The sequence below is a fragment of the Colias croceus genome, chromosome 8 (genome assembly GCF_905220415.1).
Source record: "Colias croceus chromosome 8, ilColCroc2.1".
Classification (NCBI taxonomy): domain Eukaryota; kingdom Metazoa; phylum Arthropoda; class Insecta; order Lepidoptera; family Pieridae; genus Colias; species Colias croceus.
This window is the reverse complement of record NC_059544.1, coordinates 4,342,366-4,365,773: the sequence shown is the minus strand read 5'-3', so window position 1 is coordinate 4,365,773 and position 23,408 is coordinate 4,342,366. Positions and strand designations below refer to the sequence as shown.

At 33.8% G+C, this 23,408-nt stretch overlaps 1 protein-coding gene across 1 annotated transcript; it reads left to right on the top strand.

Annotated features, from left to right (window-relative positions):
- Nucleotides 1-1,076: 1,076 nt before the first annotated feature.
- On the top strand, nucleotides 1,077-20,824 carry LOC123693516 (protein argonaute-2). The gene is made up of 22 exons (XM_045638662.1): nucleotides 1,077-1,209; nucleotides 1,734-1,756; nucleotides 7,618-8,330; nucleotides 8,407-8,577; nucleotides 8,926-9,014; nucleotides 9,224-9,320; nucleotides 9,630-9,750; nucleotides 10,035-10,174; nucleotides 10,344-10,510; nucleotides 10,819-10,912; nucleotides 11,622-11,726; nucleotides 12,234-12,361; nucleotides 15,920-16,034; nucleotides 16,392-16,559; nucleotides 16,849-16,956; nucleotides 17,313-17,432; nucleotides 17,769-17,858; nucleotides 18,126-18,254; nucleotides 18,439-18,548; nucleotides 19,101-19,194; nucleotides 19,831-20,033; nucleotides 20,563-20,824. The coding sequence occupies exons 2-22, from the start codon at nucleotides 1,747-1,749 to the stop codon at nucleotides 20,657-20,659; spliced, it is 3,069 nt and encodes a 1,022-aa protein (XP_045494618.1). The 5' UTR covers nucleotides 1,077-1,209; nucleotides 1,734-1,746; the 3' UTR covers nucleotides 20,660-20,824.
- The last annotated feature ends 2,584 nt before the right edge of the window (nucleotides 20,825-23,408 follow it).

The window sequence follows — 23,408 nt, the reverse complement described above, 5'->3', positions numbered from 1 at the left end:
ATCTCATATAATCCTATTGACTTTATAGTTTCTTCATTCTTCACAAGAGCATTCACGACTCATTAATTTCAAATAAACAAAAATCAAAAGCCATGTGGGCGATACTTGCAGCTTGCTGCGAGATATACGGAACTAGACCGATAAGCTGCGAGAACTGTCGCGAGTAGACGCAGTCATGTTTACACATGCTGTCGCAACTTCTCGCAAGAAGCGCTTGACAAACTGTCGCGACAGAACTTGCAACATAGTTTACACATGCAAGCTGCTGTCAGACAGACTGTCGGACAGTTCTTGCAGAAGTTTACTTGCAGGTGGAAACGGGGCCTTAGATTATTTAAATGGCTATATTATTATTAGTCTGTGGTACTACGTAGATAATTTACTATTCTGTGGTAGATAACAGCACCTACATTTGTAAATGTAATTTGAATTTATATTTGCCAGTTTCGTCGCTTTAATACTGAGTTGAATTTTATTTTATTTTATTTGTATAAGAACATAACAGTCGTACATGATTTAATATAAAAAAGTTCTAAAAATAATTCACTACGACCACACAACATGTTCTATTATTAAAAAAAGAAAAACAGCATATAAAAAAACAAGCCTCACAATGAAATTGAATATTGAAACTAGATTCTGACTCTGCAGAGGGTACAAATCCAAACTCCGCAGTCAGCAGATTAAACCGGTTTGAAAAACATAGTTTATTTATTACTATTTATTTTATTTAAAATAAAGTTTATTTTTTGTAACATAAATGCATCCACTGTTTTTTTTAATTCTCCATATATCTACTTTTCCAGTTTCTGGCAACACTCATGATATCGGGACGATATTATCGGATAATGTGAAAGGGCAAATTGTGTCCGATATCGGATATCGGCTATCGGCTTCCGATATCCGATATCGGACCGGACAATGTGAAAACGCTCTTATCCTTATTGCTTTCAAATTTGAGATTTAAAACAGGTATAATTTAATAGAGCAACCCTGAATATCGGTTGCCTATTATTTACGTAGGTAGGTATTATACAAATGTTTGTCTATGGAAGTGTTGAAAATATAAATAGGTAATTTACCTCCTCACTGGACACTGCAGCTTATTCGATTATTTTGTGATTATTACAATAATCCGTGATTAAAGTGAAAGTAAAAACTTGTTTTTTTGATTTATTCAGCATTGTTTTGATTTAGAAGTTACAAAAGGTAATCCCTACTTGATTGATTTTGTTTGTTTACCAAATGATGGAGAAGAGTTAAAATTTTGAACCTGAAGAAAATGGACCATGTCATGTTGTGGTTGCACAATACACTTTTACCTACCTACCTATTCTTTGATTTATTAATTTTCGAGTTACTTGACGTTATCAACAAACCATATTAATCTATCAACCTACATTCTGTATAGGTACCTACATTGCAAATATTCGCCATTATTATAGTCAGTCGATCGTGAAACCATACATGAAGAAAAATAATAATTCTGGAGAGAAAAATAATATTTAGTTAATGTGTGTAATTGTTGTTCAGCTTTTAGAAAATGATAAGTTGTTAGATTCACAATCACAATAAAGTTTTTTAAAAGACTAAAACTTGTCCCAAGCCATTTGATGATGCAATTCATTTGCAATTTAGTAGTAATTTTAAATATTAAATTTTATATAATATAGTTGTATTAAATTGATTAAAAGTATTGACAAAAATAATTAACAATTTTTCTTTTTTTGCAGATTTTAATTCAAAATGGGGAGAGGTAAGAATTTTTTTTTTGTATTTATTTAAAGCAAGATGGGAGATGTTGCTTCTATTTCAAAGAAATTTTTATCAGTTATCTTGGATTACCAAGCAGACGTAAATTAATCAAATAAAAATCAATTCAATCTGTTCAGCCATTAAAGAGTAGTATGTAGCTTTAATTATATATGCAGTGTAAACGTTTATAACTCAGTTGTAAGTTGTAACAATAAACTCCATATAACATTGAAGTGAGCACAATTTGGCTCTTCAAAAGCCACAAATTGATAAATGACGCTTTCAATGTGAAGCAAGCAAAGATTTCAGGGTTAGGTTTCATATTTCAGTTATATTTTATCGATATATACGTGGTGGTCACATAATTAAAGACACCCCCTAATTGACCATAAAAGATTTACATTAGGAAGTACAATTATCTGAAAAAGGTATTTAATCTAGTATTATTTTTATTAAACCATACAAGACAATATGTTCTTTAAAATGAGGGACAAAAAATAGTTATATTCCTTGTTAGTTTCGACACTTGCTCTCTGTGGGAATGTTACACAAACTTTGTTTACGTACGTGTAGCTGGCCACTTAATTAAAGACAACAAGAAATGAGTTATATTTTTTTTATAAATAAAAAGAAACAGCATTGTGCTTTTCTTCGTTTTGCCTCGTAATTTCATAAATCGTTGACACTCCATAATTTTTTTGAGTATTTTTAACTTTTAGAATTAAAATTCATACGTTTAATAGTTTTAATATCAATTATTATGGTTAAAAACAAGAGTTGCGACTCGTCCACAAGAAAAATTATTTTTAACTTCCATGATGATTAAACTGTTCCAAGGATACGGTTATGAATGCATTAAAACATGTCAAGATGTTCTACACGACCGAAAACATACTCAGAATAGCAAAACCAAGTGAAACTGCTCGGCCGAAAGATTAAAAAATGGTGTTGTTGGCTAAAAAAGATCCATTTAAAGGGTCGGAACTGATACAGTTCAGAGTTGTGTGGTGCAGCAGACTTGAAGGGGGTGTCTGCAAGGACAATTAGACGGGAACTGTGTGAGGAAAACTTGCACTGAAGAGTATCTCGGAAAGTACCACTTTTGAAAAAAACAAACTGTGAAGGCAAGATTTCACTTTGCTACAAAATAAGAAGACTGGACTTAACGAGAATTGAAACATGTGCTGTTTTGGCATGAAACTAAGATTAATATGATTAATTATGTCAGAAAATAATATGTAAGACGCCATCTCAATAAGGAAATGGATCCAAGATACAATAATAAGTAAGCCATACATGGGGGTGGAAATATCAAAATATGGCTGTTTTTCTGGACTTGGTGTTGAACCTGTCAAAAAGACGGAAGGCCACATGGATAAATTCCAGTACAAGTATATTTTAGAGCAATCCATGCTGCCCTATGCGGAGGAAAATTTACCTTTTGTTTGGACTTTTCAACACGATAATGATCCTAAGCACACAGCAAAAGTAGTGAAGTGCTTGTTAAGGAACCAATCTGTAACTGTTTTGGATTGGCCCTCTTACAGTCTTACGGTCTCTCTGAAATTAGTGATGCAACTTATACAAAATTAGTTGCTTCAATGCCCAAGAGATGTAAACCGTCATTACTGCCAAAGGACATGCAACCAAATATTGAAAAGTGTAAAAATGTTTTGTAAATACGTTAGGCATTTTGTGTTGGAAAAATAATCTCATTAAAATAATAATTTTTTATATTTCTTATAAGCGAGTCTAATGTCTTTAATTATATGGCCAGACCTTTGCTAGGTTAAAACTGCTAGTAGTAAGGATGAACCGAATAAAATCTAACAAACCGACAAGTTTTGTAGATAAAATTTAGTTTTATCATTAGACAACACATACCTGAATATTTTAAAATTATTTAAAAAGTTCCAATGGTAGTGTAAAAAAAAAATGTTGAGATAAGTGTGTTGGGTAGTATAAAATGCTCTTAGTGTCTTTAATTATGTGACCACCACTGTATATGAATATATGATACAAAATATGTTTGCAGTTCTTCTTCTAATTAGAAGCTTAGTTTTCAAAATAAACACCCCTTCTTGAAGACCTTGAAGACACCCCATTATATTATAACCTCTGTATCCTCATATTTTGTATTAAAAAAAACATGACATCAGAAACCTGATCCAGAAATATACACATCAACACCGTCTAGGGATATTATGTTTAAAGTTTTTAATTTCAAAAAATACTGGCTAGTTTTAAAATATTTTAAGAAAGCTTATTTTATAAATCTTTTTAAATAATTCTAAATTTGAATTTAAGAAATTAAAGAAAACACAAAAGATTTGCGCGGCATAACTAGAGAGAAGGTCGAAGGTGCACTTTACCTACCATTAGTTTTCGGTTCTTTTTTGTCATTTATTGGTGTTTTACAACAAGTTAGCGATTAATTTCGAAATTTTGACACTGTACGCATCATGCAGCGGCGCCATTTAACAAGAGAGGAAATGTTAAGGGCAGTAGGCATGCTCCAAGCTGGGGCTACTCAACGGAGTGTTGCTGAGGAGATTGGAACAAAACAGAACGTTATCTCGAGATTATGGTCACGTTATCGTGCTACTGGAGAAGTGGCTGAAAGACACTCAGGTGGGAAGCGCATAACCACCCGACGACAAGACAGATTTTTGCAAGTTGCTGCAAGAAGGCAACCAAATGTTACGGCCATGCAGTTGGTTCAAAGGCTCCAGTCAGAGCACCAGTTGCTTGTGAGTGACCAAACTGTGAGGAGGAGACTGCATGAAGCTAATCTTCATGCTCGCAGACCGCTTCGTACTCCAGCACTACGCCGAGGAAATCGTGGACGAAGATTGCAGCGGGCTCGTGAACATTTGCTCTGGGAAGATAACCAGTGGTCTGTAGTGCTGTTTACTGATGAGTCTCGATTCGGTTTCCATCCCGATTCACGAAGAGTACGCGTATGGCGAGTTCCTGGTCGTGAGAGTCGACTACTACACCATCAGGAAGTCCACCCTTACCACGGTGGAACAATTATGGTTTGGGCCGGAATTCGTGTTGGTGGACGAACAGACCTCGTTTGGATCAGAAATACCATGACGGCTGAAAAATACCGTGACCAGGTGCTAGGACCAATAGTCAACCCCCATCGGTTACAAATGGGCCAAGAATTTACGCTCATGCACGACAACGCCCGTTCGCACACAGCGCGAGTGGTAACCAGGTGGCTGCAGGAGCACGACATATCCGTCTTAGACTGGCCCGCGCAATCACCTGACCTAAACCCTATAGAGCACGCGTGGGACATGCTCCAAAGAAGGGCTTTGAGGAATTTTCCTAAAAACATTGTGACTGAGGAGCAACTTTTTTTACATCTTAGCAGGACCTGGGACAATATCCCACAGCTTGACTTTGATAACTTGATTCAAAGCATGAAAAACCGTTGCAGGACGGTTGTTAACGTCATGGGTGGTTTCACTGATTATTGATTTTCTGAATGATTGCAAAAACTGGCATTATTTTCTTTTATTTTTAACTTTTTTCTCAAAAAACACATACGTCGTTAGTTTTGCCATTACTTCACCTTTTGTCTTTTTATAAATAAAATTTTATTTTCGCAAAAAAACTGTTTTTGTTTTATTCTAAGCTATAGCCTAATAAATAGGCTTTATAAAAAATATTAAGTTGCATTCTATTTATAACAAATTTTTAGTTAATTGAAAAAAATTCGTAATATCCCTAGACGGTGTTGATATGTGTATATGCCGAAATATGTGATTGTAACGATACAGTTTTTCAATTGCAAAGAAATTATAGTAAATAAATATTGATTAATCTTAAGAACTTTAAACTCAAATCATTAATTACTGTGCAAAAGCTTATGTAATAATAGCTTCTTTTTAATTACACATTTTTATATTTATGTAGGACAGCTATCTTTCACTCTGTAGGTATGCACTTTGTTACATTTGATTTAATTTTATCAAGCAAGAGACTTTTAATTAGCTACTAGTTCTAACTTAAATAAAGAATAGAAGCGTCCATATGAACAGACAAAATAGACTGTCTTTTAATGAAATGCATAATTTTTGTATGAATTTTTACTGATAAAAAAAAAATGGGGAAGTTCTCAACTGGACTATTTTTAATTGTTTGTTGGTTACATTTGTAATTGTTGACATATTTTAAATAATTATCTGTAGGAAGACAGAGCCACACTGTAATTGTAACTGTATTAATTTTTGTACTCAATAAAGATATTTTTTTTATTTCAAAGGGAATAATACATGAACGGCTTCACCGATTTCGATAATTTCTTTCTTTTCGTATTAATCATGAGAAGGATCTTATGAAAGAATAATCTCTCTATATTGAAATCGGTCAAGTGCGAGTCGGACTCGCGACACTAAGTTAAAGCTAAAAACTTAAATAAAAGGTCAACCTCATTTTTTTATATTTATTGTTATACCGGCAACAGAAATACTTATTTCTGAAATTTCAAATTGACATACAGCCTGGTAACAGATGAACGGACAGACAGACAGCGAAGTCTTAGTAATATCATAATAATATTATGGTCCTATTTCACCATACGCAATCCTAAAAATGAATCCCTATTTCCCCGGCATCACGCGTGATCGACTAGACCGATTTCGTTAATTCTTTTTTTGTTGTGTTGTTATCATAAGAAAGATTTCATTTAGAAAAGCTTGCGACATTTGCACCCAAATACAAATAAACTTAACTTAACAAATAATAAGGCTTAACAAAATATGTACAGTCGAATCGAAAACATCCTCCTTTTCTTGAAGTCGGTTGAATTTTTTTTTTGTGATATTTAAAGATATCGTTTTCTTTCTTCTGCATTTGAGTGCATAATTTACTTTATTAATCTGTCATAAGAATTGGTTTTAATTTTTTTGAAAATTTTAAAAATAATTCCTAATATTTAATAGCGCGATCAATACTATGGACATAGGTCTTTTAGTTAGTGCGTCTAGTATGCGCTGTAGCACTGCGCGAGATGAACGGATGAAAACAGTGCAAAACAGTGCAGTCTAGTCCTAAAATTTCCATTTCACGTTTATTACATAAAGCTATCACTACAATACATGTAAGTTTATTTTGTGATAGTCTTGTGAAGTGGCCTTTTTGAATTACTATCTCATTAGCCACTTGTACGCGTTTATTTTTAGATAGAGAGATTGTTTATAGTGTTTATTGATGAACCCGAAAAGTGTATGAAATTGATGTTTTGTTTTCATCCTTCGTAATAATTGATTATCAAGCGATTAATCTAATATACTAATATTATAAAGCTGAAGAGTTTGTTTGTTTGGTTTGTTTGTTTGAACGCGCTAATCTCAGGAAAAACTGGTCCGATTTGAAAAATTCTTTCGGTGTTAGATATCCCATTTATCGAGGAAGGCTTTAGGCTATATTATATCATCACACTGACCAACAGGAGCGGAGCAATCATGCAATGCGGGTGAAACAGCGGAGCAAAGCTAGTTACTTATACGCGGATTATAGATATATCTGACGTTCCACGGAGGTTTTTGATTTGTAGAGTTAAAAAAAAAAATGATATGAATGAATGATAGATTATTTTAATATCCTTCCATTTTGTTATATTCTCTTCCTCTTCGTTTCGATATGTCGCAGTCATCTGGTTGAATCTGCTATTTGATTGAATGACTAAAGGTCAACTCGTCAAGTTGTTGAATGTAACGTTAAACATCTTGACTCTTGACTGAGTGTGAATTTATTTTAAATAAAATCTTGTGGAAGAAACGTCTTGCGTCGTTATTTATATCGTTGTTTATATTTTAAAGTTATGCTCAACCATATTTATTTTTAAAGGAGGCAAGAAAAAGGGGAAGAAAGAGGCAGAAGAGGGTCTTGGTTTAGGCGATCTTACGCTCGAGGACACTGGAGCTTCAACATCAGAAATGCCTAAGGTTCCTGCACCAGAGAAAGTAAAAGAAGAAGCTTTTCAAGAGGATGTAGGTGAGGACGATGTTGGATTGAGTATCGGTGGGGTGAAGAAAAGAAAAAAGAAGAAGAAGGAAACTCCTCCGCCGGTACAATCTATGGTTACGTCAGGTCCATCAACATCGCAATCGGTTCAAGATATTGCTAGTTTGCCTCAAAAACAAGAATCCCAAAGTGTGCCTTTACCGACGCAACCATTCCAATCGGCTGGAAGAGGTCGTGGCCGTGGGGCTCCAGGGGCTGGACGAGGTTGGGCTGGACCTGGACAATCACAATCGGCAGGTCATGGAAGGGGAGCAGCACCTGCCTGGGGTGCTCCAAAAGCTATGCCGGGTCATGGCGGCGATTCTGCTGCAAAGCCAATTGCTCCCGCGCAAGTGGAACCGCAAGCTACAACCAGTCGTGCGGTGGAACAAGCGCCCGTTAGACAGGCCCAAGGACCGACGCAGTCTGGTCGTCCCTCATCTACTTTGTGCCGATTTCAATTACCTAAGAAAATTAGGAGTCGAACAGGGGTGCCTTCTGATCCTATAAAAGTTCTTACTAACTATTTACCGATGCTCATCAAGCCATTGATCATTGTGAGTATTTTAATGTACGATTTGTTTTTATTCTACGACAATAAATAATTTTACATATGCTTATTTCTAATTTTAGCATCGTTATGACGTTGCAATTACTCCTGAGAGGCCTAAAAAGTTGATGCCGAAAGTATTCCAAGCAGTGAAAGAAAAACATTTTCCAAAAAATTTAATAGCATTTGATATGATGAAGAATTGTTATGCTTTAAAACAACTTATGAAGGACAATGAAGTTTTAAATACTGACGTAAGTTGAAGCTTTTTAGAACTGTTTGCAATTTTAACTTAATGACTAATGTTTCAAATGTATGTATTATAATTATGTCTCTAATTTTATATTATATGTAATGTATAACGTTTTAAAGTTAAAATAGCTTTTATTCTAATTGTAATGGAACAGTTTTATGCTTTATACAAAATAAAATTTTATGTATGAAACACCATACCTAATAATGCTTCTCTTGTTTCATTTTATTTTTGTATTTGCTTACGACAATTTATTTCAAATTGAGTTCTACGATTTTTTTCCTTTTCAATAAAAAATGAAAATAATCTATGCTTAATATTTTTTGATACCTACAAAATTACGTTTCAGGTCCAAATTAAAGATGACAATGGGACCTTTATCAAATTTGATGTTGCTATGAAAACAACTGGGACTGTTGATTTAGGTTCCCTCTTCAAGTAAGATAATAATGCTTATTTTCTATTAATTCACGCATATAAATACAGAATCTTAAAAAGGACAAGAAGGCAGGTTGTGTTTATGACGATTATATTTGTTATTTCTAATTGTATGTGGTACCTAGGTAATTGTTAGAAGTAGCTTATACAAGATCAGAGTGGTTAAAATTTGTACTTTCGTGGAATTTAAAGTGATAATATAATTTTAGATATATGAAAGAAGGGACCGCTTTGTGTCCACCCACAGAGGCCATACATTGTATTGACGTTATATTACGTCAAGGAGCGCTAGAAAAGTATGTGAAGGTAAGACGATTTCTACTTTTCTACCTAATATAGAAAAAGCTCGTGTGTGCCGAGCACACGTGTCAGAAGTGAAACTTCTTTGGCAAGATTCAAAGATACAAAAATCGTCGTTTTATTCTAGAAGTGACGGTTATGCCATTACGTGACCTTGAAATTTTGCTCTCAACGTGCCTAAAGAAGTTTCACTTCAAAAAAATATAACTAATGTTTTGTCACATTTTAATACTTCACGATGTGAAATGTTACTGCTGCTATGTTTTATAGCTATACTGTGCTTGTTTTCATATGTATTTCAATTGTCTGTTTTAGGCGAGCCGTCAGTACTTTACCCGTCCTCGTAATCCCGTCGATTTAGGCGACGGATTAGAAATGTGGACTGGTTTATTCCAATCTGCTATATTTACATCAAGACCATTTATAAATATTGATGGTAAGCTTTTAACTTCAATATAAAATAATGACATAAAAGCAATATTATTAATTTCATAATTTACACAAATACGAACATATATTTATATATTAGATTTTTTTTATTTATATAATTGTTTTTTGTACCAAATTGGTTGTAGTTAAAATAAATATGTATATATACTATTTGCATAGTCTGTATCATGATATGGTATAATTAATTACTTTTTTTATTTCGTTTTAATTTCAAATAACTTTTTTTATTTTAATACTTTCAGTACCAAACTTTATGTCGCTTATTTTCAGTCGCTCACAAGGGATTTCCCAAATGCCAGCCGCTGTTGGATACGTACAGAAACGATTTTCGCTTAGATGTGAATAATCCTTTAGAGAGGCAGCGTAAAATTGAATGCGAACTATTCCGCAAATTTGTTAATGGATTGCACGTTAGTATTTATGTTAATGATAATATATTAGGAATATAATAAATGATTATGATATTATTAAAAAAAAATACAGATACATTTCATGGACGATGTTTAATAATTGCTTTGATCAATAATTGCCATAATATTGGTTAATATCATGTATGTATGTATTTATTATGTTCGCCAGGTAAATGCTATGATTGGGGATCACAAAACAGGATTTAAAAAACGTGAATTTGTATGCAATTCTCTGGTATTGCCCGCGAATGAAATGAAGTTTACCCTCACTGATACTGCTGGAAAGAAGGAACATATAACCGTCGAACAATATTTCGCCAGGGTTAAGGGACAAAGGTAGGAATTTGTTTGTTTAAATGTTTTACAAATATAATATATTATTTTTTAAAAATTTAGAAATTAAAGGTTTTAACGGATTTTAAACACGATTTATTCATTATATTATTTTCCGACGTTTCGCACACTTTGCAGCGTTAAAGCGATCTGTTAAAAATTTAAAATATTTTTTTCTAAATGGATAATACTTGCGTAATATCAAACACTAGAAAATATATTTTTATTCATGAGTATGACTTGTTGACATAATTTCTAAGATTGTTATTTTGATTATAAATTTTCCAATATTAATGATTTATTTATTCCAGGCTCAAATATCCCTACATGAATTGCGTATGGGTCGGTCCAAGGAGCAAGGAGATTTATTATCCAATTGAGTTACTGGAAGTTACATATGGACAGGTGAGATTGTGAAATAGTTAACAATAAATAAAAGAGATCACATCAATATATGTATACAAGTTTTTAAAGCTTCGCGCGATAAAAAGTAAAATTAGAAATTGTCTCAAAGTAGGTAACTGCCCCGCTGTTTCACCAGTATTATATTTTATTCCCGCGTATATAAGATATTTATTGCTGCCCCACTCCTATTGGTTGTTGCATGTTGTTAGGCTTCCTGTATAAAATGGTGTTGGATGATCTATTTAATAGTTAATTTGGCTATATGACAGTATTAAGAGGCCTACACCACCGAAACTAGCGCCACCGAACATTTTATTTTTTTACTCCTTAACCAGATCAAATTTAAAAAATCTAGCTCGGTACTTTGCTAGTATATTACTTGTAGTATTTTTGGTATTACTTTTCACTATTCTAACTGTTCATTATTCTAGAGAACTTTTGATTACCGCCAAAAGTGGCCACTTTTGGCGGTAATCAAAAGTTCTCCTAATTTACCGAATGCAAAATAATGAAAAGTAATACCAAAAATACTACAAGTAATATACTAGCAAAGTACCGAGCTAGATTTTTTAAATTTGATCTGGTTTAGGAGTAAAAAAATAAAATGTTGGGGGGGCGCTAGTTTCGGTGGTGTAGTCGCCTTAATAGGGATATATATAATAATTTATTTTGTCTGCTTTTAACAAAAAATCACGTGTTTTTCCAACAGGCATTGAATAGACAACTCAACGACAGGCAATTGCCGAAAATGGTGCGCGAAGCGGCAACGCCGCCTAGCGACCGTAAGCGGAAGATTGAAGAGGTCATCAGGGATGTAAGTTATATATGTTATTTTTTTGTTTACAACTAATGTATGCAGAATCGAAATGGTTACTGAGTATCTAATATATAAAAATCAATGCCACTTTTCGTTGTAATTCCATAACTCGAGAACGGCTGAACCGATTTCGATAATTCTTTTTTTATTATATTCCTTGAAGTACGAGGATGGTTCTTATGTAGAGAAAACGTTAATATGTACCACGGGCGAAGCCGGGGCGGACCGCTAGTATAGTATATTATATTCACAGAAAGTATAATCATTTTGTAATAATATATTATATCCTGTAATAGCAATCGGATATTATAATGAAATGAATGAAATAATTTTCGAAATAAACAAACTAATATTATTATTTGTATATATTAGTATTTTGTTTGTTCTTGTAGTAACTTATGTTGCTCCATTTAATTCGAATTCAATAAAAAAATGTCGCATTTGCAGCGAATTTAACAATCGAAACTTTTTTATTTTATTATGATATGATATTTATTATTACAGATGAAGTATTCCAGCAATGAATATTTCCGCGAATTTGGTTTGGAGATCTCAACGAGATTCTATGAAGTGGAGGCGAAAATTCTACACGCACCAATATTGAATGTCGGCGAGGGAACAGTTATACCTAGGTGGGTTTATTTTACTTCTATAATTCTTAAGTATAAAAAAGCAGTTAAATTTCAATTCAATACCCTTCTTTATTCAGAAAAGTATGTTATTATTATAGTATTCAGTATTCAGTAATAGTATTCAGTTTTATGCCAATTGAAACATCGCTCCACTTTGGTATTACTATACATTTACTACCTACAATACCTGTTAGTATAATATTTAGCCAAACGACTTTATATTATTCGAGCGTTATTCTAGCTTAATTATTGCTATGATATTAGTATCTTGGTTTTAAGAGGCCGGCGGACGACAATTTTTCCATACAAACGTAATACCAAAATAATTTTCAGTTTGAGCATATTTCCACTTTATTGTGCTGTTATTCGGAATAAGACAGTATTTATCTAGGTTCCCATATTATTTTTATTGCAAAATACTTAAATACAACGAATTGTAAACGATTTGTATTTCTCACATTTTTAAAGTATAAATGATATGTTTTCTACTCATCCATTCTGTAATAAAAACGGCAATATTCTTAATGTAATGTAATTCGAAACATGGTTTACATTGTTAAGTTACACAATATGCAAAAAAAATTGGAAAAGCATTGAGTTTTCATTCATCGTTTTTGGTATTACGGCACACGTTCAAATTAATCACAAATTTTCATCGGTCGTCGTGCTGTCGCATCAAGCACAATATACAGATACATACAGTAAACTTCATAGTATAGAAAAAAGTTTGTATGTGTTGGTAATATTTTCGATGTGTGAAAACCACGTCACCACTTTGTCAAGCACAACCCTGTCAAACTATTTTTTTTTTCATCCTAAAACAAAAAGGTGGAGGTTCTATGCTCGTATAATAATAATTTTAATTTATTTTTGCATATTTTGTGTTTTTTAGTTTAATTTAATTTATCGTTTTAAATATAATTAAGTAGGTATACCTAAATACAAGTATTGTTAATTCTGGTTTAAAATAATTACTTTAATAATTATTTTAATGAAAATAATTTGCGCCTGTAATCACTACATATATTAGCAACATAATAAATTTTCTAGTGTATCAATTTTTTTTCTACGAATTTATTTAGGTAGCTCAGTCGGCCGCGAAAATCCCAATATATTAAATATTTTTTTAAAAATCGTGTTTTTAAAATAAAACTCTGGGTGTTCTACTCGTGTAAAGAGAAGCTCCTTAGATATTTCCGATAAAAAGGGTCAAAGGATGTCACTTTTTTGCGCCTAAAAGTAAAAACATATAGTGCATTGTGCGTGCGTATTTTTTGCCAATTGTATTGTAATATTTCTGACTAGCTTCCACCCGCGTCTCCGTCCGCGCGGATGTCGGTCTTCGCGTGGATGGTTTATTTCTCCATTTTGAGTTACTCTGACAATGACATCTTATAAAAAAAAGAATCCACTGCGGGTAACGCAACGTGTGTTCGCGGTTCTACAGAACAACGTCTATGGATAAAACTGAAAAATTAAGATTATTTTTTTCCACGTGTTATTCCAGGATAAAAAGTATCTAAAAGTATATATTGTATGCCCAGGATAATAAAGTACTTATAATTATTATGCCAAGTTTCATCGAAATCGAACTGTTAGTTTTCACGTGATGTCAGCATACAGACAGACAGACAGACGGACAGACAAAAATTTTTTTATTCACATATTTGGGTTTGGTATCGATCCAGTAACACCCCCTGCTATTTACTTTTTCGATATTTTCAATGTACAGAATTGACCCTTCTACAGATTTTTTTATTATATATGTATCTAATATATAAAAATCAATGCCACTTTTCGTTGTAATTCCATAACTCGAGAACGGCTGAACCGATTTCGATAATTCTTTTTTTATTATATTCCTTGAAGTACGAGGATGGTTCTTATGTAGAGAAAACGTTAATATGTACCACGGGCGAAGCCGGGGCGGACCGCTAGTAGAGTATAGATTATATTTGCGAAAAAAATGTACCCTGATTTTTACAGCTACATTTTTTTTCTACAAAGCCTAGATGTTGAGATATTATTGAAGACTAGATTTTCGCCCGCGGCTTTGCCCGCGTTTGCAAAGGAAAACCCGCATAGTTCCCGTTCCCGTGGGATTTTCGGGATAAAAATCCTATGTGTTAATCTAAGTTACCCTCTATATGTGTGCTAAATTTCATTGTAATCGGTTCAGTAGTTTTTACGTGAAAGAGTAACAAACATCCATACATCCATACAAACTTTCGCATTTATAATATGACTAGTAGGATATAAGTGTTGTAAAGAAATTTCCTTAAAACGCATTTCTATTCTGCACATACACTTACGATTGCCCAAAGTTTGCTGCAAAAATAAAGTAAATAAGAAACATAAAGGTGGGTTCCCACGGCATGTCTGCTTCACAAGCATCGGCAGACGACAAGCGCATGTCGCCGTCCGTCGCGATTTGAACTGAGCGTTCCCACGGCATGTCTGCGTATGGCAAGCACTGGCGAGCACGGTGGACGGGTATTCCTACTAATACCTAATCTGTGGGTCATTACAAGATGTTAAGTGATACGTTAAGTTAATTAAAATTAGATGGGTGGTGTTTGATTTAAAAGGAGAAAAAAAAAAAATATGTACATATACATATTATATACGTATATATATAAAAATAGATACCTAATAATAAATAAATAAGTAAAAACAATATCTATAAATACACATACATACACATATATATACTTACATACATACATATCATACATGATACATAATACATAACTATGTATAAATAAAAATATTACAGCTCGTTGAAGAGATGACGTATTTGTACGATAATAATAATTATCGTACGGTTCCGAACAATGACGCGCTACAGACGGCAAGCCCCGACGGACGTCGACCAACGCCGTCGCACCGCGCCAAGCGCGCACCTTTGATCTTACCGACTTCCGATGGATAGCACATGCGTCGGCAAACATCGTCAAACTACCACAAGCGCGCCGATTCCCATGGCATGTGGTATGGTGTGGCGCGGTCGGGTTTGTGAAGCAAACATGTCGTGGGAATCAGGCTTTATATTCCTAAATAAAAAGAAATGCGTTTGTCAATATGAATGAATGGTACACTCACACAACTACACACTATTCACACAAATTCACGCGCGGCTTCGGCGGGAATTGTGCAACAGAGACAACAATATTCGAGCGTATTTTGCCTTCACTTCGAATTGCAGTTGGCAGCGGCCTCCGCCGGACTCTTAAGTTTTAAATTAAAGAAAAACCGACTTCAAAAACGGAAAAGTAAAAAATAAAAAAGATTAATTGATATTATTAATCACTACATATTATTTAGATGTGCTATTTATTAAATAGGTTTGATGTCGGTGCCAAGCCAATGTAAAACTAACCGGCTTATCGGGCTCAATACTAAGTGCTTAGTACCTCTTCCTTTTTTGAAGTCGGTTAAAAAATACCAAGGTACTGTAATTATTGATTACTTTATAGTATATATTTCATAATCTAAAAATGTTAATGTAGGTTTTAATTATAAACATTGTGGATATAAATAAAGAATGTTTGTGTGCAGGAGGGGAGTATGGCAAGCAAGACGTTTATTGAAACCAAGCGCGCTTCAATCGTGGGGCTTCATTGTTGTTGAAGCCGATCCTAACAGGTTGAACTGCCACAATATTATAGAAATGGTGCGTATATAGGAAGGAAGAAAAAAAAAGATTTATTGCCTAACTTAAAACTATATAACATGCTTGTGACCTAGGTTTCTACGTGCGTTTCTTAGCCTAGCATGCTAGGCCGTAATACTTATATTTAAATAGTGACTTCTTAGTGTTTATAGGAAATATTGGTGTATAAAGAGAGAATTCATTTCTAATATTAAACATTTCGCATTTTTAAAGTATTTTAGTGATGTTTATAAAAGTATAAATGAAGGTTAAGAAGTGAGATTTTTTTGTAAAAAATATAAATGTATACCTATTTGTATTTACAATTTTATTACAATTGAGTTATATGTATATGTTAAATTTTATATTTATTTAAAGATAAAACGCGTCGGCAAACAAATGGGTATGACTGTGGAGGAGCCAAGCTTGACGAATTTCAACATAAGGGTCACGGAGCTTCATTCGACGTTCAGAAAGGCGGTGGATAATAAGATTAAATTCTTGTTCGTCATTGTTAGTTCTTGGGCGCCAAATGTTTATCAAAAGGTAAGTTATATAAGAAAAGGGCGTGTGTGCCGAGCACACGTGTCAGACGTGAAACTTTTTTGGCAGGATTTAAAGATACCAAAATCGTCGCTCTAATCCATGACATGACGGTATTGCCTTGACGCGACCTTGAAATTTTACTCTCAACGCGCCTAAAGAAGTAACACTTCAAAGTTTTATTTTTCCAATGGGATATTGAGTATATCGCGATAAAAAAATCTGTAATTCCTCTCAATATTTTTATGTCTGTTTGATGCCTTTTTATATACATTTAAAATATTTGTAACAGGTTAAAAAAATGGCCGAGCTGGAGGTTGGGATTTTAACACAGTGCATTAAAGATAACACAGCAGAGAGACGTATGAACGAACAGACTATTCGAAATATACTTTTGAAGGTAAGCTAAATATTTACAGATTATGTCTAATTTGTGAAGTTTCGCAGGAACATTAATCAATATACATACTTACGTAATACAATAAAATTTCCTTGTTTGTGTCCTTTAGACTTTTTAGTCTAAACTATATTACAGATTATATTTGAATTCTTCTGTGGCATAATTTCTATTAAAACATGTAATTTTAGAAGGATCAGGATACCTAAGAGGACTTAGAAGAAATATGTATACTGTAACTTAACACATTCTATGTACACCTGTAGTTTTTCTTTCTTTTTATTTACAAATCTATGCATACTATTAGAGAACGAAAACCCTGTAGCTTGCCAGCATTATTCATTTCCATTTCATTATAGGTGAATTCTAAATTGATGGGCGTTAACCAAACCCTGGAGAATAGATGTGTGCCGCCATGTTTGAAAGATGGCGGCGTTATGATCGTGGGCGCTGACGTCACACATCCGAGCCCTGATCAGGTACGCTTATTATTTTAACCTAGGAAATTAGTAAAAATTTTTGATTAATTTATTGAAAATAAAATAATATAATCAATTAATAAAAAATTTGGACATTTTGAAAAAAGAAGAGCGTTTATGCCGAGCACACGTGTCAGAAGTGAAACTTCTTTGGCAAGATTCAAAGATACCAAAATCGTCCCCTTACTCCATGACGTGACGGTATTGCCATGACGCTACCTTGAAATTGTACTCTCATCGCGCCTAAATAAGTTTCACTTCAAAAAAAATACAAAATAATTTGCATAATATTAAGTTGCCTTCACATATTGTACTAACATTGTGACTATATTTCAGACGGATATACCAAGTATCGCAGCCGTGACCGCTTCGTTCGACACAAAATGTTTCCAATACAACATTGAATTGAGTATTCAAACACCAAAGGTAAGATCAATAATTTAATTAATTCATTAAATTCATCAATTTAAAAGCTCATTAATATTTTACTAGTATTTCGCCCGCGGCTTCGCCTGACCAGTCAATAATAAATTACTCTGTTGTGATGTGAAAGAAAAACCTAATCTTTATCACTTAAAATATTCGTCACACAGTAACTACCGTCTAAATTAATATATAGAGTAGACAATTTGAAACAAATTTGTGTTAATATATTTTGAATACATTCATATTATTGTGATTTTTTTATTTCAGAAAGAGATGATCGTCGAATTTGAGAATATGATGGTGGAACACTTGAAGGTGTATAAACAGCATCAGAATTCCCTTCCACGAAAAATCTACATATTCCGCGATGGAGTGTCGGAAGGCCAATTCGCTCAAGTATCTATTAATTTCTGAGATTTAATTTTTAAAATATCTAATAACTATTACTTAATGCCACGGATTTTATTATGATTTAAAAACAAGTATCCCAGCATCCCTTTTATTATTATTTGCCAATTTGTTTGAAGATTTGCGAATTTGGCGTGTTTTATTAAATAACCTTATTGCCATTTTTTAACAGGTGATGAATAGTGAATTGGTAGCCGTGTACAAGGCATACGAGCGTATGGCTGGCGCTAATGCAAAACCTGAAATCATGTTTTTACTTGTGCAAAAGAGACATCACACGAGGTAAGTGGTTGAAAGTTATATTCGGACTATTTAAATCTTATATATAAAAATGAATCGCAAAATGTGTTGGTAAGCGCATAACTCGAGAACGGCTGAACCGATTTCGATAATTCCTTTTTTATTATATTCCTTGAGGTACGAGGATGGTTCTTATGTAGAGAAAACGTAAACATGTACCACGGGCGAAGCCGGGGCGGACCGCTAGTGATAAATAAAACTTTTTTTTAACCAACATTCACAGAAGTGACAGATTTTGTGCTTTGATGAAAATTGAGTTGTTGATTGTGTTTTGTCTACGAAGATATAATACTTTGCCGTTGTTTGGACGAATTATTTTTCGACACTAATCGAATAGTGTCAAACCGTAAAACAGCATTAGGAGATGGCAAATTATGAATAAGTACGTCTTAAAAAAATATTTGTAAAATTGTAAAGTTCGTTATGAGTCGCCATTCTTAATTGGACTATACGTGTCGTACCTTAATATTTTAATGAAATTAACAATGTCTATATATAGATATCTAGTAGATTTACGTATCTGTTCAATTTTAGATTCTTTTTGGGTGAAACTAACGCTCAAAACGTAGAACCGGGCACGGTGGTTGATAAGGACATTGTGCACAGCAGCGAAGTGGATTTCTATATGGTAATTTCTACAATATTTATTTATAAACTATGCGGTTAATATGTAAGTTGTTACAAATTTATGGTTTAAAAGTGGTTATTTATTTATTTAGTTAAATATATGTTTGATTTGGAGTCAGTAGTGTAGCTATTGTGTTGGACGCCCCTGATAAATTCACGAATAAGGGTGCTTTATTGCACCGCTTTATTGCGGAAGTTCTTAAATAAAATATAACCAATTGACTAGGTATACCTTATGTTCCCAAACTAACACGAGTGGCCACTGCCAGATCGGGGCTTTAACACAACTTTTTCATCAATACTAATGCCACTGATTTGATTTTAACGACACAGGGAATCCTAGTGTGGGAGCAAGGGTTTTCAATTTCTATGTACCTATCTTATATTTTGGAAATAAAGTTATTGTTTATTGACGTGACAACGTCTTATAATTCGATAAAGCCGGCTGCACGCACGAAAAAACATGACTCATGCGGCGTTACCTCGCTCTGACTCATCTGAGGCGGTCCATGTAAGGCTTGAAGTGCGAGCGAGAGCGCGGAACGAGCGACAAAGAAGCACAATCGGACGTTGTCACGTTCAACTATCGTGAGTAAACCGACTTTACAGACACTCAATTTTTTTTTGCTCGTTTCAGGTGTCCCACCAAGCGATCAAAGGCACGGCCCGACCGACCCGCTACTACGTGGTCCGGAACGACGGCAACATAGCGATAGAGGAAGTGGAGCAGCTCACGTACTACCTGTGCCACCTGTTCTCGCGCTGCACACGCTCCGTGTCGTACCCGGCGCCCACGTACTACGCGCACCTTGCGTGCACGCGCGCTAAGAACCTCACCTTGTGAGTCATGTTGAAAAAAAGACGCGTGGCACTCGGGGACTGCCGCGGTAAAGCTATTGCATAGCATGCCTTCAAGCCACACCTCCGAACCCGTCGGAGTGAGGAGCGTGAGGCTTTTTCGTTACGGAATTTCTCGATTCGGTCCCCGCGCTCAAGGCCCGCGATAGAAGATATGCAATAGCTTAAAAAAAAGAAACTAATAATGTCCAAGTGGAGACGAATTCAACAAACCAAATATCATGAAAATCCGATCTGCCATATTTAAGTTATAACTACCGCGGTTTCGTTCGCGCCCGCGTGGTCAAAAAACCCACATAGTTCCCGTTCCTGTGGGATTTCCGGGATAAAAAGTAGCATGTCCTATTCTGGGTCTTCAGCTACCATACCAAATTTCATTGTTATCGGTTCAGTAGTTTTTACGTGAAAGAATAACAGACAAACATCCATCCATCCTCACAATCTTGCGCGTTTTATAATATTTGTAGGGTAACCGTATATATTATAACGTAATATTTTTCATTTTTTACAGTGGAACGAAATTCAACGACAGAGATCTGCAGATCAAACCTCAGCGTCTGCAAGTCCTTAGCAGAATGCTGGATTACAGTCGCATGTTCTTCGTCTAAGTTCCTATGTTGTCTAGCGACTCCAGGTGTAGTTTTTATTCTTATTTTTTATATATTCTTAATTTCGTAATAGATCAAGAAAATGTAACAATGAATGTACGTTTTTTTGTATAGTATTTGAATATTTTGCCAATTGAAATCAATTGATTAATGTAATTTTTGTTTGTATTAAAAAGGTCACTGCTTTTTTGCTTATCGGTAGAAGCAGCGTTTGAAGTTAGAAGCCGGGAGTCGCTTATATTTTAATCGTGTAGGAATTAATGATTATATTATTGTAACTGCGTATACCCTAAAAAGTAATAAAAAATAAAAAAATAAATCAAAATGGTCTTGTTTTCAAGTTTGCAAAAATATTATTTGTAATGATGAAAATCGGACTAACAAAAAAAAAAAAAAAATGATTTTGTATGTTTAGAAAATTAGAATTATTCGTGGATAAAAAATGTGTGCGTGTACGTGTAAGAAGTGAAACTTCTTTAGGAACTTATTTTTCAAAAAAATGTTGTGAACGAAAAAATGTTACACTAAATTTTTTTCCAACCCCGATAAAGAAGTTTCACTTCAAAAATTGTGATTGATTTTTTTATTGTGATAGGTATATTTATTTTCAAAGTCAAAATTATGCTTTTTCTAAAACCTTAATTGCATATATGTATTACAGAAAAATGTTTATTTCCTTTTTTACTCCGTGATCGATAAACGTGTAAGCTAACTATACAAGATACCTTTGTTTTGATGTGTCAGAATTTAATAAAAGAATAATCGATAAGTATATTAGGTAAGGATTTATAAAGGATATTACAGGACTATATTGTCATTTGTTTATTTCATCTCAGGCTTTCATCATTTTTCTCCATCGCGCCAAAAGAAGTATAACTTCAAAAATTATGTTGCTTATTTTCTCGGAACATTATGAAAAAAATTTGGGTCTCGGATTTATAAAATTGTTGAAAAATAACCGCAACCTAATTAGGCACTACAGTAAATGTTTTCATTCATATTATTATATTTTGATAAATAGAATAAGGTTCTTTTTGTATATTAATGTTTTGTATATTAATTACGATAAACCTTTTTCTATGTTTTTATTATTTAATATTTACTCTGGAAAAATGTGTATTTAATTAAGGACACTGTAACACTTATCTATATGTATTTGAAATCTGGATGTTTTAATAAAATCTTCAAAAAGCACAGATTGTTTTTTTATTACCTTTACCTTTATATTGTACTAGGTTTCCGCCCGCGGCTTCGCCCGCGCAGTCAAAGACCCCGCATAGTTCCTGTTCCCGTGGGATTTCCGGGACTGCGTCAATTTCCCGGGATAAATTTTTTTTTTTACGCTAGTCACAAATGTGCCCACCATAAAGCGTTAACACACACATTTGCAGTCTCTACAGTGTGGCTGTCAAAACGATAATTTTGTATGGAGTGTCCCGGGTGTGCTCGGGTACCAAAATATCTCCATACCAAACATGAAAATTGGTTGAGTAGTGAGTACTTCTTCTTCTTCTTCTCTTAAATAATGGCTTCACCCAATAAAAATTGGTTGAGTAGTTTAGGCGTGATTGAGTAACAGACAGACAGACAGAGTTACTTTCGCATTTATAATATTAGTATGGAATGGTATAGTAAACAATAATACCGGCCGAATTGAGAACCTCCATCTTTTTTTGAAGTTGGTTTAAGTTTTAATTTCAGGCCTTTGGGTACAAAATGCTTGAACTGCGTGACGGAGCAGAATAATGATTCATAATCAATCATTTGGTTTATTCTGGGTTTATCCACTATCGTTTTTATTCAAGCGTTTTTATTTGTTATAACGAATGCAAAAATAACAATAATTACAAGTAACTGCTATAATCATTATGAGCTAGATAAGCTAACCACCAAGCTAACTGACCACTATTAGAACCATAGAGCATAAAATAAAATATAGAACTAAAATTAATTATCATATTGCAACATAATGAGCATACCGACTTCTATATTGGGCTATTAAAATATTTATTATTTATACACAAAGTAGTAAAATATTGTAATTGTGCGCATGAAGCCTTATTCTGTTAGGTACCTTATTATGTAAATAAGATCGGTAAAAGGTTACCAATTAGGGTATACAAAGATTAAACAAAGCCTATTTAGGAGATAATTTCCTTATGCCTAAAGTTTGCCTTGACGAAATTAAGTGGGAGGCCATTACTTACTTTAACATTAGTAAATAAGGCCTACTATTGTCATCGTTTTCATATTAAGTACAGCTAGGGCATTGACTTTACACAAAGTTCATAGGTGTTATAAAAATTTATGTAGGATGATTTGCGAAATAAAAAAATGAATTGTTCTAAGAAGTGATGACAAAAATATCATTGCATGCCGCTCATTGCAATTATAATAATCATTGAAATGCATCGATACTGTGCGGCCCTGTTGTGCAATCTGCCAGAATAAATTTAAATTGATATTTTTTTCTATTTACATTATTATTTTATATTTTATTATATTTCAGTAATCTATACTAATATTTTAAAGCTGAAGAGTTTGTTTGTTTGTTTGAACGCGCTAATCTCGGGAACTACTGGTCCGATTTGAAAAATTCTTTCGGTGTTAGATAGCCCATTTATAGAGGAAGGTTATAGGTTATATATATCATCACGCTACGACCAACAGGGGTGGAGCCACGGGGGTGAAACCGCGCGGAGCAGCTAGTATAATATAATTCGATCAGTAAAACGAGTAGGTACTAGCA